Source organism: Mytilus galloprovincialis, chromosome 8, assembly GCF_965363235.1.
Source record: "Mytilus galloprovincialis chromosome 8, xbMytGall1.hap1.1, whole genome shotgun sequence".
NCBI lineage: Eukaryota > Metazoa > Mollusca > Bivalvia > Mytilida > Mytilidae > Mytilus > Mytilus galloprovincialis.
In genome coordinates, this window is record NC_134845.1 from 21,296,577 (window position 1) to 21,313,085 (window position 16,509).

The following is a 16,509-nucleotide window of genomic DNA, read 5'->3' on the forward strand; positions in this document are numbered from 1 at the left end:
GCGTTTTAAATTTGAAAAATAAACTGTCTCGAGTGTATAAATATCGTATCACACTCGATGCAGTGGTAGAATCTATATTTATCCTTAATTGTCTTTTGATATATTTTGTCGTTCAGTTGATGTCATTCAAAATCTTCCATTATTCCAAATTATGATTTATTATAACGTATTAGTGTACCCTGATATCGATTATTACATATTATGTTTATTATAAATGCTCGTATGTCGGCTTTGTAGTAAAACGTATGTTGTAATGTCTGTGTGTTTTACTATACAACCAACTATAAGTAGGATCACTCACCGGGTGACCCATTGTTGCCATATCGTGTTAAAATGGAACATCAATTAACATTAATTAACAAATATACAATTGTGTTGAATATTTATGTTTAATACCAATATAAAAGTATACTGTTGTTAGTGTTACTATTAAACTAATTTTACTAATAAATTTCCACTAATAATGGCTAATATTGCAGGATCGGGTGATTGAGAAGAATTACCAACTTTATATTTCAAGTTCTATAAGTAATCTCTCCATTCGTCTGAGCTATACTCCAGGCTCCAATTATTGGGTAATATTCTTCCCATATCAATTGGACCGAATAGGCTTAAGTCATGACTAAAATGAAAAGATGCATTATTATTACACATAATCAAAAGAGCATTACACATGTTTTCAAGAATCAACGATAATGTCGATAAATCAAGGCAATGTTTAACTTCCCCTTGTGTATAAACAAAATGACGTGATAATGTTTTTATCAGGAAAAAATATTTACGAACACTGGAATATCATGAATTTTGTATGTTGTTTGAAACTTTCTTTTTTGTTTTCGGACTATGCCAATCTTCAGTTAGGTGAACATTTTTTGAATTGTATATACTGAATCGTTATCAAAAGTACCATGATCATAACCGTCACTCTTTGGATGACTTCATTCGTCTATTCCACATTGATGAGAAGTATCATTGGTAAGAAAAAAATGTTTCACAATAGCAGTCGACGTTTCTAGTAACGTTTGAGAGTTCATGATCCGTCAATTTGGGATTTGATGTTGGCACCTCTTTTAACTATAGTACTAACATACAACTGTCAAACTACGTGGATGTTCGAAGTCAGAAAAAAGAGGACGAATTGTTTTATTAGATCCGAAGTTTTCTCACACATCATACGACGACTTCGATCAAGAAAGTAAAAGTTCTGATAGTTTTTCATTGAATTCCTTTTTTTCATCATTGATCACTGACGAGACTGTCAGAATGTATAAGGGGTGCACAAAACATGACACCACTTAGTCTTTAGTTTTCTATGTTGTGTCATGTGTACTATTATTTTTCTGTTTGTCTTTTAGCTATGGCGTTGTCAGTTTATTTTTGATTTTGACTGTCCCTCTAGTATCTTTCGCCCCTCTTTTAAAATGTTTTACAAAATGTAACTTACAAATCTGGTTTTTCATGTTTGCCATTAATATCACCATGTAAAGATTCAAACTGCCTAGCTTCTCCAGTACCATGCATAGCATATACATTCCATTTAGTAACTTTTGGTGGCAGGTAACTTCCAGGAATAATAGCCTTCCCTGACCACCGGCTTTCTTCTTTAGTCGTTGTATATTCTATTGGCATTTCCACCTATTAACATTGATTTGTGTATTTTAAATGATTTTCAAAAATTATAAAGTCTGATATTCATTCTACTGGTACATTGAACAAGACAACGCTTACATATTAGTTTAATTTTTCAAAATATGCATACAAAATTGAAACAGGTATCATTATGGAAAATGTCATTCCTAATTGCTTTAGTGATTCGAACATCCACAATATTTGAATTGAAACGTAAATGAACAAGTATAACACACTATATCCTATAAAAGTTTAGTGACAGATTAAAATAAAACGAATAAAGGTGGAGGATCTGCTTATCATTGCAGAGTAGTTGTTCAAATCACGCGGAGTTTGTGTTTGTTGTTCAGTCTTTAGTTTTCTATGTTGTGTTTGGTATACTGTTTGTCTTTAGGTAACCATGGCGTTATCAGTTAATTTTTGACTTATGAGTTTGAGTGTTTCTTTTAAACTTTCGCCGCTCTCCTGAAAAAGTCAAACATACCTTCAGTTTGTTTCGATAACCTCCCTGTATTAGAACATAATGTTGTCCATGCCTAAAAATTAAAAATAAAAACAGATTTTTGACACTAAATAATTGTATGTGCCCATTATTGTTATCAACATTTCCCTGACTACAGTAAGGTCTACTCGACGATCATTTCTGCCAAAGAATATGAATCTTTAGTTTCAAACCAATGTATTTTTTCTGGACGAATTTTTATACATCATAGATTAATTCTTTCCTATAAAATGGTCATTGGTATACATTTACATTACAGTTTTCGTATATGAAACGAAATTAAGAGTGTCTATCCGTCATAATTTAGCATCAGTTTCTGAATAACGGATCAAGACTATACAACAAGTGAGATGCCACCTATATGACGAATGAGAACGGTTTTGGGGATTCTATATACCTTTGCAAAGCATTGCAGCTATGTTTTGATAAACGTTATTTCATAAAAAAAAAAATCTTTGCAACATAAGTTTTACTAAAATTAGATTCTTCTTTGGAAGTACCACTTAAATAAGAATTGAAATTGATAAGAAACACATAAATGGAAAGATGGAATGTCTGAGGAAATCAATGATATATCCCGTCATGATTATCTCAACTATGACATTTCTGAGTGCTATTTATTATCAAATTTGTTTAACAACACGACGGGTAACACTGGTGGAACAGAAACTGCTTAATTCCCAGATCACTAAACATGATTTCGCCCCCGGTATTTGGAGAAAATCGTGTTCAACACTTTTAGGTTTCTGCAGTGTTCTGTGTACTACTGTTTGTCTGTTAAACTGTTTGGCTATGTCTATATAGCTAGTTTCTTTTTGATCACGTTTGGGTTTTTTTCGACTAGTAGGATTTGTTTGCGATCTTGGTAATTCCCCAATTCTCTTCCAAATTACAAAAGGAATGGTTCCATAAGGTTTGTATATGTAATTACTTACGGGCTTAATATCACCTCCAAGTAATTGTCCTGATCATTCAACAGGAACACTTCTACAACTAAAAAAGAAGAAGCTACAGCAGAGTATAACTGAATTTGATGATTAATTTCTTAATTTTCTTGTTATAATTTAACCAATCTAATTTGATTGTGCCATTATACGTCTTCATATATCACATGTTAAAATTAGTAAGATCAAAGACTGGTAGGCTCGCAGAATGAATAATGTATTCGGGCAGTGTGATTGTAACCTCTATCTAGTATATTAAAAATATGGCTCGGCCAAGTACAAATCCGGTTTCAAATTCATATCGCATTCACATGTTCTCGTCATTTATATGCGGATAATTTCCCACTTTGTGTTATATATGTAGGACTTTAAAGTGCGATGGTACTCTAAAGTACGATGGTGTATCAAGCTAAAGTACGATGGTGTCTCACGCTAAAGTACGATGGTTGTGTGTTTGCTTAAGTTAGATGTACCAATAGGGTTAGGTTCGAGGGCTTTTATAACAATTAAAAACAAAGGTGTCGACTCCATACAACAAAGGTGACCTTAAATGTAGTTGGTCGTCCTTTATAAGCCTTTTAGGTATGCAAACTCTCAAATATTCAACGGTCACAATAATGCTTAACCCTGCCACATTGCTTATATGCCATATCCTAAATGATGAGTTCGATATCGAGCGTACCACCAGCTGACATAGAAGATTCCAGAAGAAGGAAAACGTAGTGTCGTACGCACGACAATTCACGTCAAAACTTTAATGTGATTGACCAGTAGCTGTCGTTTGTTGATGTGGTTCATAAGTGTTTCTCGTTTCTTGTTTTTTATATAGATTAGACCGTTGGTTTTCCTTTTTGAATGGTTTTACACGTATAATTGTTGGTGCCCTTTATAAATTGATGTTCGGTGTAAGTCAGATTCCGTGATGAAAACCGTACATTGACCTATAAGTTTTTTTCTTTTACAAATTGTGACATGGATGGAGATTTGTCTAATTGGTACTCATACAACATCTTCTTATATCTATATGTTTTTCTAAATGATTTCACACTTCGAGCTAAAATAAACTCACCTTCATACTCCCATATAGTATCAAACGGTTGACCTGATAATCCACCGGGATCTTTCGGGTCGTTGAATAAAGGTGCTTCAACAAGAATTGTCAAATTGTCTTCGCTTTCTGTTGGTCCTTTCAGAACTACAGTTATTGGAGCATGGTGAACGTCTTTGTGGTCGAACGTTTTTGTTATCTTAATTCTTTCTGTAGCCATCTATAAAATAAGTTCCTTCAGAAACGTTTGTACGATCATTTCTATACAATAGTATTTTTTGGTAATATAGTAGCTGTTTTAAGCTTTGTTATTTTGTTAAGATATACAACTTTTTTTCTGTCAAGGTTTGCTTTTGGATTTTAAATAAAGTACAGATAATTAAGAGTGTATGCGGAAAGATGCAATTTTGAATTGTGAATTGATTAACTAGTACATGCATGTTTTCTCTCGTAACATTCGGGGAAACGCCGATTTTATCTAGTCCTATCGAAATTGTGTTTTTGTCGGGACAGATTCTGCTACATCGATTCAAAATTGTAACAAGGTTCTGTGTGGAATGGGAACGGTCTAGAGTTTGTCATTGCTGTTATTTTTGCCGATCGAGTCCAGGTTACAACCAGATCTTTCGGAATGCGAACCGTCTTGGTCGAAACCGTTCAGTAACAGTCCCGTTATTTTTGCGAAATTCGGCAATGATACCCACGTCAGAGTCCCTAACAATTACAGAACAAGACGGAGTCCAGACAAAGCCATTTACAACGCAATACAACAGACTGTGATAGGAATGCGTTCCGATAGTACCTGATCATCCCGAATATGACGACGGTTTTCTTACAGAGCTGACTGTCTGGTCACTGTCGGATCACATTCAGTAGAATCAAGACGCGGTCGGGAATATTCGGTAGTTTTAACTAGGGATGGCGACGAGTACTCGAGTAGTCGGGTACTCGCTCGAAAGGCCGAGTACTCGAGTACAGTTTTAGAACTCGGATACTCGATTGTCTGATATACGTCTTGAGATATTTCTCTTCACATTTCCACTAACTTTAGTTTCGTTGAACTATCCCATTCGTAATAACTAAATACATTTTTTTTAAATCAATTAACAACATAAATATGTTTATCCTGACGATACTATTTGTTATAGTAATACCAGCAACGTCCTTTCATTCCGAGGGAATGTTTTCATGTGCACTACTTGTAACAAAAAATTAAAAGTCAACCCAATCTTTCGTCTGAAATTATTGACCAGATTTTCTAAACAAGAACAAAAAAAAAAACCATAGCGACCTGCTATGATCTCTACTCAACTGATTAGAGACAATTTAAACGGTGTTTGTAACGGATCAACAATTTCATTGATTAATAATTTACTCATCACTAGCCGTAAAAACGTACCTTTGTTTGTTAATCAAGACTTCAGTAAACGTGATTGGTATGAGATTACATTTAATTCAATTTAATTACTCTGTGTTTGAAACTTTACTATAATTGTTTAATTTACATTGAAAGATAGGCGAAAGTACGAGAGAGACATTGAAACACCAAAGTCGAAATTAAAGTGACAACGTCATGGCTAAAAAAAAAGAAATCAGACAAGTAATTTGAAGTCAATTTGTCAATTTGTTGTTTACAATTTGATAGACACGTCGTATTATAAAAAAATACGAACTTCTCAGGAACATATGATACATATATTGTCTACTTTGTCGGACTTTATATGCAAAAATTTTTGATTTTACTGGAATTTGGTTCCTGAACACGTACACATGATCAATAATTGTTATTATGATAGTTCTTTTTGTAGAAACGGCATTCGGGAGTTCATTGTTTAATTGACACAAAAAACATTGGATCAAGCTATATATGTTTGTCGTATGTTTGTCTTTCGTTATTATGTTTATGAAAGGTAAAAAGAAAAACACTGCATCCCACCTGAAATCTAAACTGTTAAATAGACGTTTAAGATTCAGCCGAGTACTCGCGAGTACTCGAGTAGTATGACCGAGTATCCGAGTATTCAATTTCAGATCTTTTGACATCCCTAGTTTTAACCATGCTTAAGATACAAATAGGATTTGAATCCGATTGAGAACGGGATGATCGGAACAAATTCGGCTGGAAACGGCTGAATTTGGTCGCTTCCTGAACAATATCGGACTGATGTCGTAATTAGATAATTGGTTATAGAAATCTTAATTAAAGTTTGAATTTCCAGCCAAGATTCACTGGATCTTGTTCAGACTTTTTTACAAATTTTAATCGGGAATCATTCTGTAAAGGACGGTTGAAAAATCGTGAATGTGTTGCCCCGGTTCTAGGGATAATATATCAAAATATAAAGCGGAAATCATGAAACCCTCAAATAGAAAAGTAAAATCATCATGACCAAGAGAAAGTCCAACAAAGGAAGTATATATAATGAATATTTGCAATGACTTTTTATTGTTTTACTGAATATGTCTTGTCTTCAGCGACAAGTTTTACACAACTGTCATTGCACATATGTTGCAAGCGGAAAGGTTTACTGTTTAGATAATCGTATCATGTTAAATACACTCATTGACAAATTTTTTCAGTTGAACTGGATACATCTTCATGATAGATCGCTAAAAGACCTGCAATTAATTCCCCTTTTGATAGGAATTGGCTTTAAAATATGTAATTTGGAGGAGATGGTAATAAATGAGTACTAAAATTCTCGTGAAATTGGCCAGAATATGAAAACAAAACATAAAAGACGCCCACATTTATTTACTTACCTGTGTTTCTTAAGTTATCTCCCTTGGATAAATATATATAAATAAACCATCCATCTCAGGTGAAATAATGATTATCATTTGAAAAAAATGAAAATAGCACATTATAAACTTTATGCATTCGTGCGATTCCTTCATTTTCATACAACATATGGTATATTTCAGAATGTGTTACCAAATTATAGATATACGACTAACATGACTAAGTAAATTTTTTATTTTACATATGTAAAAAGGTAAATTTAAAATTCATCCTTTACAAAATTCACAATTCTACTTTAGGAAAGCTTTTTTGTTCATACACAACTTAATCTAATGTGGTTAAGGGTGTACATCGATGCAAAATTTTTTTTAAATGCTGACGAACAAATTAACAAATTAAATGTGCTGATTGAAATATATCAGATAGTTGACAAATCTTAGGAGTACGTTTGTTGTCTAGGAACAGTAAATGGGCAATGTCGCAGATTTTGCTAAACATTTTCATACAACTTTGGCTCGTTGAACAACAATTGAAAATCGAAAAGATAATGCATTAACTTCTTTTATTATCTGAAATATTGCAGATTGACTTCTTTTAAAATTTGTATAGAAAGCTCCGAATTATACACATGAAACTAAAATTAAAAATAATACAAGATTTACAAAGGCCAGAGGCTCCTGACTTGGGACAGGCGCAAACATGCGGCGGGGTTAAACGTGTTTTTTTATATCTCAACCCTCCCCTATACCTCAAGGTGGCACGGTAGTATTTCCTGGCCCATAAGGGATAATGATAGCCTTTTTTAGAATGTTCACCACTTTCTAACACTGCAAAAAAGTTCTACATTCACAGTTAACTGAAGTACTTTCATTTTACTATTCGGAAATAAATTTGAATGTGTATCATGACGGTTTTTTTTTTTTTTTTTGCTATTTTTAAAAACCTTAGGCCATTAGTGCTTTTAGGTCTTTCATCATGCAGTGAATACAAAATTTCAAAAATTTCCAAAAATTCATTTTCAGCTGTATGTAAATTTATTTCATATTTTTCTACACCTGATTCATCCCTCAGTTTGGGAAAGTATGTTCACTTGATACTGTATTTTAGTCCAATCACACTGATCAGATACATCGACTTAGGTAGTGTACACAAAATAGTAACCTAAATTCTGGAATGTAAATACTACCGTGCCACCACTAACTAATGCACAAAAAACACATACATGTACGAATACGCACAGTAAAACTCACTTTAAGAGAAATCCGAGTCCAATGTCGTCTAAATGAAAAAAAGGGCACCATTGGAAAGTTGAAATCATCCCTTCTGTTCTAAAGTTTTGCTCTCCACCAATTCTCTATCAAATCAAGATTTAACAGGGATTCTCCTGTATGCGGGTTGTCCATTATTAGTGCAAATTCGTTGCCAAGGGATAATCTGTTCAACATAGTCACCTAACTTTGAATTATTTGAGATTACACCCTCAAGATGTGAATTTAAAGGATAATTAATTCTAGCTTCTATTCATTAATTACGAGAAGTTTGCATATGGAACAGAAGAAAAACAGTCCAATCTCATTGGAATGCCGATTAATTTTATTTTAAACACGTTCTCTAAACATAACAAATATATGGTGTTGATGAAAAATTAAAGCAACTTGATGATGTTAGTTTCAATATTTTTTTATCAGGTTTTGGGGGGAATACACTTTGTGATTTATTAAGTCATCACATTAATCACGATATACAGAGATAGAATATGAAATAAGAAAAGCCCGTCAACACTTTAAAAAGGTAAGTACAAATTCTAGGGAAAGTACTAATGAATATAGTTGGAGAAAAATCATAGGAACGCAAAGTATCGTGTAACTGATAATGTTACGATAATGTGCAATAAATCATAATAATTTATTCTAATCTTTTGAGGCAGATTATCTGTATATTGGATTAGATATCACAAGCTTTTTTTATGTTGAATTTCTGGTTAATACTGGTTTTCAACTTTCTATTGACTTGGACTTCCAACTTTGATTCGATAGCCACTGATGTGTCTTATATCTTCGACGAACCCCATTTCTGGTGTAACAAATTAAAGCCTAGTATCGTAACTACCACTAGGTCGATGCAACTGGTGGTGGACGTTTTGTAGTCAGCACTTCTGTGTTGGCAATGAATATCAATGAAACGGGTATTCACTGTCAATTTTCTGTTTACATATTTAGAAAAAAAATTTAATCACTAAGGTTTTGCTTCCCATCCATCATGCATGATCGGTTCGTATTGTTTTGTGTACAATGCTATTCAATTTCGTACTTGTTTTTATCCTAGCACCTGTTTTGATTCGATTGCCTTTGGTGAGTCTTGTGTCTGGCGTCAAAATCATACACCTAGTATCTATGAAGATGTTTTTTTAATGGAAAGATACATGTCTCTTTAAATGAATTTTTAAAATTGCTCGGGAGCTCTGTTTGCTTGCTCTTAAGAATAGATTTCTTAATAAATAGAACCAGTTTTTTTCACGGAGTAGTTGTTATATAACGTTGAAATCGTGATATCTAGAAAAGTGATTAAAGATTCAGTGCTTTATCTTTGGATTAAATTTGGAAAAACATTTAATTAGTCAGAATGTCATCTTTTGTAAGTAATGTGCAAGTAAATGTTTAGTTTCTATGTGAATTATTGAATTATCAATACTTCATTTCTTAATCAAACAGTTTTACGATGTAGTTTTGGACCAACAAAATTGTTAGTTAGTGACTAAACTCATAGATACCAGGATTGAAATTTTGTATTTGCGTCAGACGCATGTTTTGTCTATAATAAACTCACTAGTGACGTTCTAATCAAAAAATGTTTAAAAGGTTAAATAAAGTACGAAGTTGAAGAGCATTGAGGACCGAACATTGCAAAAGAGTATAGATCTATGTCTTTTTTGTGTGTGCATAATATGTTCATCCGGACGACACATCCAGTCTCGCTCCTTATTTGGGGTTCATGCGATTCCCCCCCCCCTTTATTTTTTGTTACCTTAATAAGTATCTTCTCAATGAATTTAACAGATTTGAACATTATCAAACTACTATTGCCTCTTAATTTAGTCAATGATCTGCCTTAATCCTTAATTGAATCCGTTGATATTTCAAAATAGAGGTGGAAGATACCAAAAGGATATTTAAGTTATGGATTTAGGGTCACAGTATTCAAGCCTTATATTTTGCAGACAATGCTGACATGTGCAGGACGCCGTTGATAATGTGGTCAGCCGCATTATATTTGATGTCAAACAATTATGCAATCAGGAGGTTTAGATATTTTATACAGCCTTGTGAAGAAAGAACAGTACAGAAATTTCAGTTATACAATGACAAATAACAAACAGGTTTCTTTTCTATTTCCCTGTGTATTTACGAATTGGGTGGTATGTCTTCCATTCTTCTGAGGCATATCGATGACTCCAGTTAACAGGTAGCACTCTTTTAAAATTGATCGATTGGAAATAACCCAATTTGTGACAAAAAAAGACGAGGTAATACAAAATTTACTAATTTTAATCAGCACCATTTGTCACAAGATAAACTTTAAACAAAGAACTCTTTGATGTAATTTTGTAATCATTTTATTTGAATTTCCTTCCACTCTGTATAAACACACGCACACAACTATAATTTTGAATTCAGAATTTATTATCATTCTGACGGCCACATAAATGAACAGTACTATGATGAAGAAGAAAAACGTCATTGAGTATCTGAAAGACGACCGGACGAAATGTCCAATGTTATCAGTGTTGGTTTCATGTTGTAGGGAAATGCATCGTTAAAATACAATATTGTATCGCGGTAGCAGAAAAGATTGCACTCCCTTTAAGATCCTACAATAATAAACACCAGTTGGCTATTCTCCGTTTTTTCTCTTCCAGTACATGTGTGAGGATCCATTGTTATCACTCAAAGTTATGTTAATCCTTTGATTGTCAAAATACCAAAAACTTACTATCTAACCAGCGAAAGCAGATCAAAGCACAATTCATAAGTTATATAGTTATATACGTATGAAAAATTGTAAGTTAAGTTTTACTTTCTGCTTAAGTAGGGATACAAGTTGAATTCCGAAAACAATTGAATCGCATTTCTAAGAATTAGAAAACTTTAAAAACTGGAAAACATTAAATAGGAATAATATACCAAGTTGCACATCATAAAATACCTTTCAAAGACGCACATGCATCAACAGTAGCCCCCTAATATCAAACCAATCAAACATATAACGGATAAAAGAATGTATTTATTATAAACAATATAATAAAATGTCAACGGCATTATACTAAAAACTACTTTTTTTCATCAGGTTAACAAATCTGTATATCATAATTGTAATACGAACTTAACACTTCTAATATACGAGGGGACTTTTACAAACAAATACTTACAAGTCAGGATCTGTATATTTCCTTGTTGAAACAGGATAAAGTGATTCATACTTTCTACCATTACCCGATGCATGGATTGCATCAGCATTAAATTTAGTTACTTTTGGAGGGAAATAACTGCCAGGTATCGTCGCTCTCCCAATCCACCTATTATTGTTATGGTTGCTGTATAAGATAATGGTAGTTGTTGCTGAAATAATTAAAATACCTCTAAAATATAATTATATTATGTATAAGCATACTGAGCTTGTCAAACAATTACATGGCTTGTTAAATAAAACATCACAAAAATCATTGATGGACGAAACATTTTTATCATTTAGTTCAGAAATTGAAACTAAGAAAGTCAGACGATATATCATACTGTGCATCTCCGTTGGCATATATATATAACAATATTTCTTATTCAAAGAGAAGAATAAACAACAAGTTAGTAGTACTTATAGATTGATAATCCATGTTGCCCCACTGATAAAAATAACATCACAATAGTCCTTAAACATTTTAAATGTTGTGTCGGCTATTATATTATTTGATTGTGCGTTTCTTTGTTATACATGTTCTTGCGTGTGTTCGTGTCGTATATCTGTCACGTAGTGTTTTAGCGATATTCTTTAACATTGTCATAAAGCTGGAGGTTTGGCATGCCATTGAACCATGTTCAATCCACCATGATTCTTAAAATGTCCTGTGCCAAGTCAGGAATATGGCAGTTGCTATTAAATAGTTCGTTTCTATGTGTGTTAGCGTTTGTTTTTGTTGCACTTCGGTGTACGTGTTGTTCCTATGTTTTCCTCTTATAGTTCCTGTGTTTCCCTCGGTTTTGGTTTGTAACCCGGATTTTTTTTTCTCAATTGATTTATATTTTTTAAACACCATGCAGTATACTACTTTTGCCTTTATTTACACTCATACAAAGTAAATGAATTAATCAAAGATATTTTTTTTAAGACGACGATGAAGTACCGAGACGAACTGATATAAATAATCATTATGAAATTGTATGAAATATACAAAGAAGATAAAATTAAAATCGCATATGTGTATTCTTATTCTAATGTTAAATCTGACCATAATGACTATAAATATATGTATCGCGCAAGTTTTGCTATACACTCAAAACTAAACAATTGGCTAATTATATCCATGCACATTTATTTTGTTTCGTCACTTAATCTATGCATTATAAGTTAAGCACCTTATTTATATAAATACTAACTTTAAAACTATTCATTAATCCATGCATCAAAAGAACTAAGTGTTGGCTGTGTCTTGCAAAGATAAAAAAAAAAAAGACAAAAAAAAACATGTTGAAAAACAAACACAGGTGCTAGTTGAAGTACTGGAATGAAAATGAATGATTCATTTCAAATTCTTTGGTTTTAAGTGCCTTACACCCAGCGCCTAATTCTAAAACTTCATAAGGGTTATAATATATTAATGTCTCATGGGTTGAACTATCTTAAAACAAATCTTAGACTCACATACCGATTTAAATTGTTTTTAAAAGTTAGCTAACAGGGTTATTGCAGGAAGGAAAACTTCACTTAAAAATGTTATTCTGTGGTGATCAGCCGGTGTTCTTATTTTTGTATACCAGAGTCTTAGTAGGATGCAGCAAGGTTCATTGAAACTGGACCCAACCAAGAATACATTTTATCCAAAGCCGAGGCTATAACGATTCCACAAACAACCTTAGATTTTTTTCGTTTTTATTTTTTGATGCTTTTTTTGGTATTTTGAAGATGTTTGCATAATTTGAATTGTGTGAAAACACCTAAAACAATTTCACAATGAACTAGATCGATTAATCCAAACTATTAACAACATATATATTTGTTTAATAAATCTCAATGGTAAAACTAAAAAAACTTAAATTGGTCCCATTCCTAATGATTTATCTCTTACTCTATCTAAATGGAAACAGGTGCTTAGGTTAGTATGACTATCAACTTACGGACTCAATTTCCAAATAATCATCGGCATCATTAAGAAAAAAAGCCTCTGTAACTAAACAAAAAGGGAAAATGTTATATTAGACCAATCGTTACACACAATAATAAATGTAATAATGAATCAAAATAACAATAAAATTGAGAATGGACATGGGAACAAGTCTACTTCATAACATAAAAAAAATTTTTACAAAAAAAAAAACATCAACGCAAACAATATTAATAAATCAAATGAGGAATTTCCTATCAGTTATATATAGTGTTGCTGCTTACAGGATAGCAGAATACGTTTACCCTTCCATAGCCAATTGAGAACATCACACTTTTTAGTGTTGTTTCTGTTGCTCAGTCTTAAGTTTTCGTTGTATTAGTGGACTTGTTTGTCTGTTAGTCATTATCTTCGACTTATGAGTTTTGAATGTCACCTTGGTATATTCCATCTATTATTTCAACAAAAATACTTAAACATTAACAATCTAATATATATGTTGACGCTGCAGGACAGTTGACTCCAGTAGGGACAAGAATTAAAAGTCAAACACGGATATGGGATCTGTGTTATGCATGAGTCAGAACCCTTCCGTAATAATAAACTTGTTGTGTTTTGAATTAATTCATTTCTCATATTTGTTATTGATTTTCTCAATAGAAGTTTTTCCCTTTTATATTTCTTTTATAGTAAATATCTCTTCTGGTCGTCATAAAACATTGTCAATAACACTTCTCTGCGAAATGTGTTGTCCAAAGGTCCGAAATACCCTAAGCTAAAATCCGTCAATTGTAAACGCATCTTCAAAATACTGATGGACTCAGTCGAAGATTATGTCAGGTTTGCTTTAAAAAAAATCAAGTTAAGAAGCTGGCGTTTCCTTGGATTTTTCATTCTATGTTTAGCTTTTAAAATAAACATTTCATTCATTAGAATTTTACGGGGTGTTTTGCATCGGTTGGTCTTTGGTGACTAGTTAACATGATGAACATCATTGAAAAGTCATACATTCAGAAAATAAAGTGTTATACATAATCGAGGAACATTTTATCAGAAAAACCAAATTACGAGTTGGTTAACCTTTATGAAATATCTGTGTCACAGACGACGACGAATATGTTCCAATAGTCGTGACCATAAACCCGACCTTTTTTCTTCGAATGCGATCTACTGAATTATGCGAAATACGACGAAAACGATCTGAATATCCCGTTTTTATGTGGTTCGTGTTGGTCAGTCTTCAGTTTTTTATGTTGTGTTTTGTTGACAATCATTTTTTTTTTGCTCGTTTTTGTATTTTGTATTTTGTTTTGCCAAGGTATTGTCGTTTGCTTTGAACTAGTCTATGATTTTGACTATACCTTTTGTATCTTACGTATCTCTTTTAGTAAATGAAATGCAGATAATGATTCCTTAAATCTGTTTAAAAATATGAATTACAAATGTCATTAAAATATAGTTTTCATTCTCTTTTCTGTAGTAATACTTACGCTATTTTTTGTTGGGTTTCGCCTTCTGCATGATCTTTTACCAACTATATTCTCTGTCAATAGTGAAAATAGCAAAAGCAAAGTTGTGATATACTTAATTCGATTCTTTGTTATAAACAGTATATGTAGCGCTGTAAAAAAAATTAATGTTATTACATTGAATGCAGTACTTTTATAATAAACAGTGAATAAAGTCATCAATCAGTGAAGTCCAGACATCAATTTAAAAAAACAAATGCCAAAAGATATATCATTAATTGTGATCTCATGCAAAAAATCGTATGTAACAGTTGCCGTACTATGCATATTAGAATTTTATTCCAACTATATATGCATCTGTTCATTCCCTACAAAACAAAAAGCAGAGATGCTGGGTATTGTTTTGCTCGCTCATATCTGGGTTTTTTTTTTTTTTTTTTTTTTATAAATTTAAACATCTTTTGTTTGTTTTTGTTTTTTTTTATTCAGAGTTAGTAACATTGTTTCGCTTGACATTTTTCGCTTTGATTCCGTTTCAAACAATGTATAACGTAAGGGGTGGAATAACTTTATAAATCATACCATTGGTGGCATTCAGCTGTTGTCTGTTCTATGGTCGGGTTGTTGTCCTTTTCACTCATTCCCCATTTCCATTCTCAATTTTATTTGTATCAAAAAGAAACACAATGATATTCCATGAAAATGCTCGATTTCTTCATTGACGCCAACGAATAAAAATGAATCCACAGTAGTATCCAACTAGAAGAATAATCTGTCAGGTGAAATGTTTTTTTTTAGGTTAATGTATTTTCAAGTTCCATTTATTCAGTTATCTACGTGGATGCTATATATGAATGCTGTGATTGAAAAGGTCATTTAAGCTTATGAAAATCTGTTACTTACATTATCGATCAAGGTAGATATAATCAACACTGATCAAATAACAAAATATTCAATTATTTAAACAAGATATTTATATATAATACGAATGTTAATTTCTTGCGTAATAGATCATGTATGTGAACTATTATTCAAGAGAGATTTAGGACATTTACTTTGTTTTTCAAACCAAACATATTAGGTTGATCAATAATCTATGAAAACGAGCACAATGTCAAACGATGCATTTCAAAAAGGCTGTGATACGACAAACAGGTATGCTAAACACCAAATAAATGTTAGCTTTTGAGAAACTGGCATAATCATGAAAACTATGATTTAACCCATGTTATGTTGTGAAAGTTCCCTGTACCCTGTCTACACGACAAGAGTCATTGGCAGTGGTTCTACAAAGCAAAAAAAGTTGATCTTTAAGAACTTAGAAGATCATTTAATACAATGCTGGCATTATTAAAACAACATTAGTTTACCAATGTTCAAATCTCATTTAACAATAGATAAAAAGTCATATCACAAAAATACCGAACGACTAGGAAAATTCAAAACGGAAATTCCTAATCAAACGGCAAAATCAAAAGCTCAAACAGATCCAACGAATTGATAACAACTGTAATATTTTTGACCTGGTACAGACATTTTCTTATGTAGATAAATCACGTTAACACCAAGAAAATCAAGCGAAAAAAAACATATATATTGCTGGCGGAAATTTTGAACCATTTACCAACTAGAGAAAGCCCTTTTTTACACTTTACTTATATCAAAACTAGCATAGTTTTTTGTTGGGTCATTATTGGGACTATTAGTTAGTATAATAGTCCCAGGTTATTCCAATATAATCATCCGGCTAAAAAAACAACTTCATGTAGTTTCAGTCCAATATGCCCTCTGATTTCTGACTGGA

General features: G+C 32.4%; 1 protein-coding gene across 1 annotated transcript; it reads right to left on the reverse strand.

Annotated features, from left to right (window-relative positions):
* Positions 1-370: 370 nt before the first annotated feature.
* On the reverse strand, positions 371-6,918 carry LOC143085311 (UPF0462 protein C4orf33 homolog). The gene is made up of 6 exons (XM_076261581.1): positions 6,887-6,918; positions 4,145-4,343; positions 3,067-3,124; positions 2,114-2,165; positions 1,445-1,635; positions 371-622 (listed from the first exon to the last, which is right to left on the reverse strand). The coding sequence occupies exons 2-6, from the start codon at positions 4,341-4,343 to the stop codon at positions 523-525; spliced, it is 600 nt and encodes a 199-aa protein (XP_076117696.1). The 5' UTR covers positions 6,887-6,918; the 3' UTR covers positions 371-522.
* Positions 6,919-16,509: the final 9,591 nt, after the last annotated feature.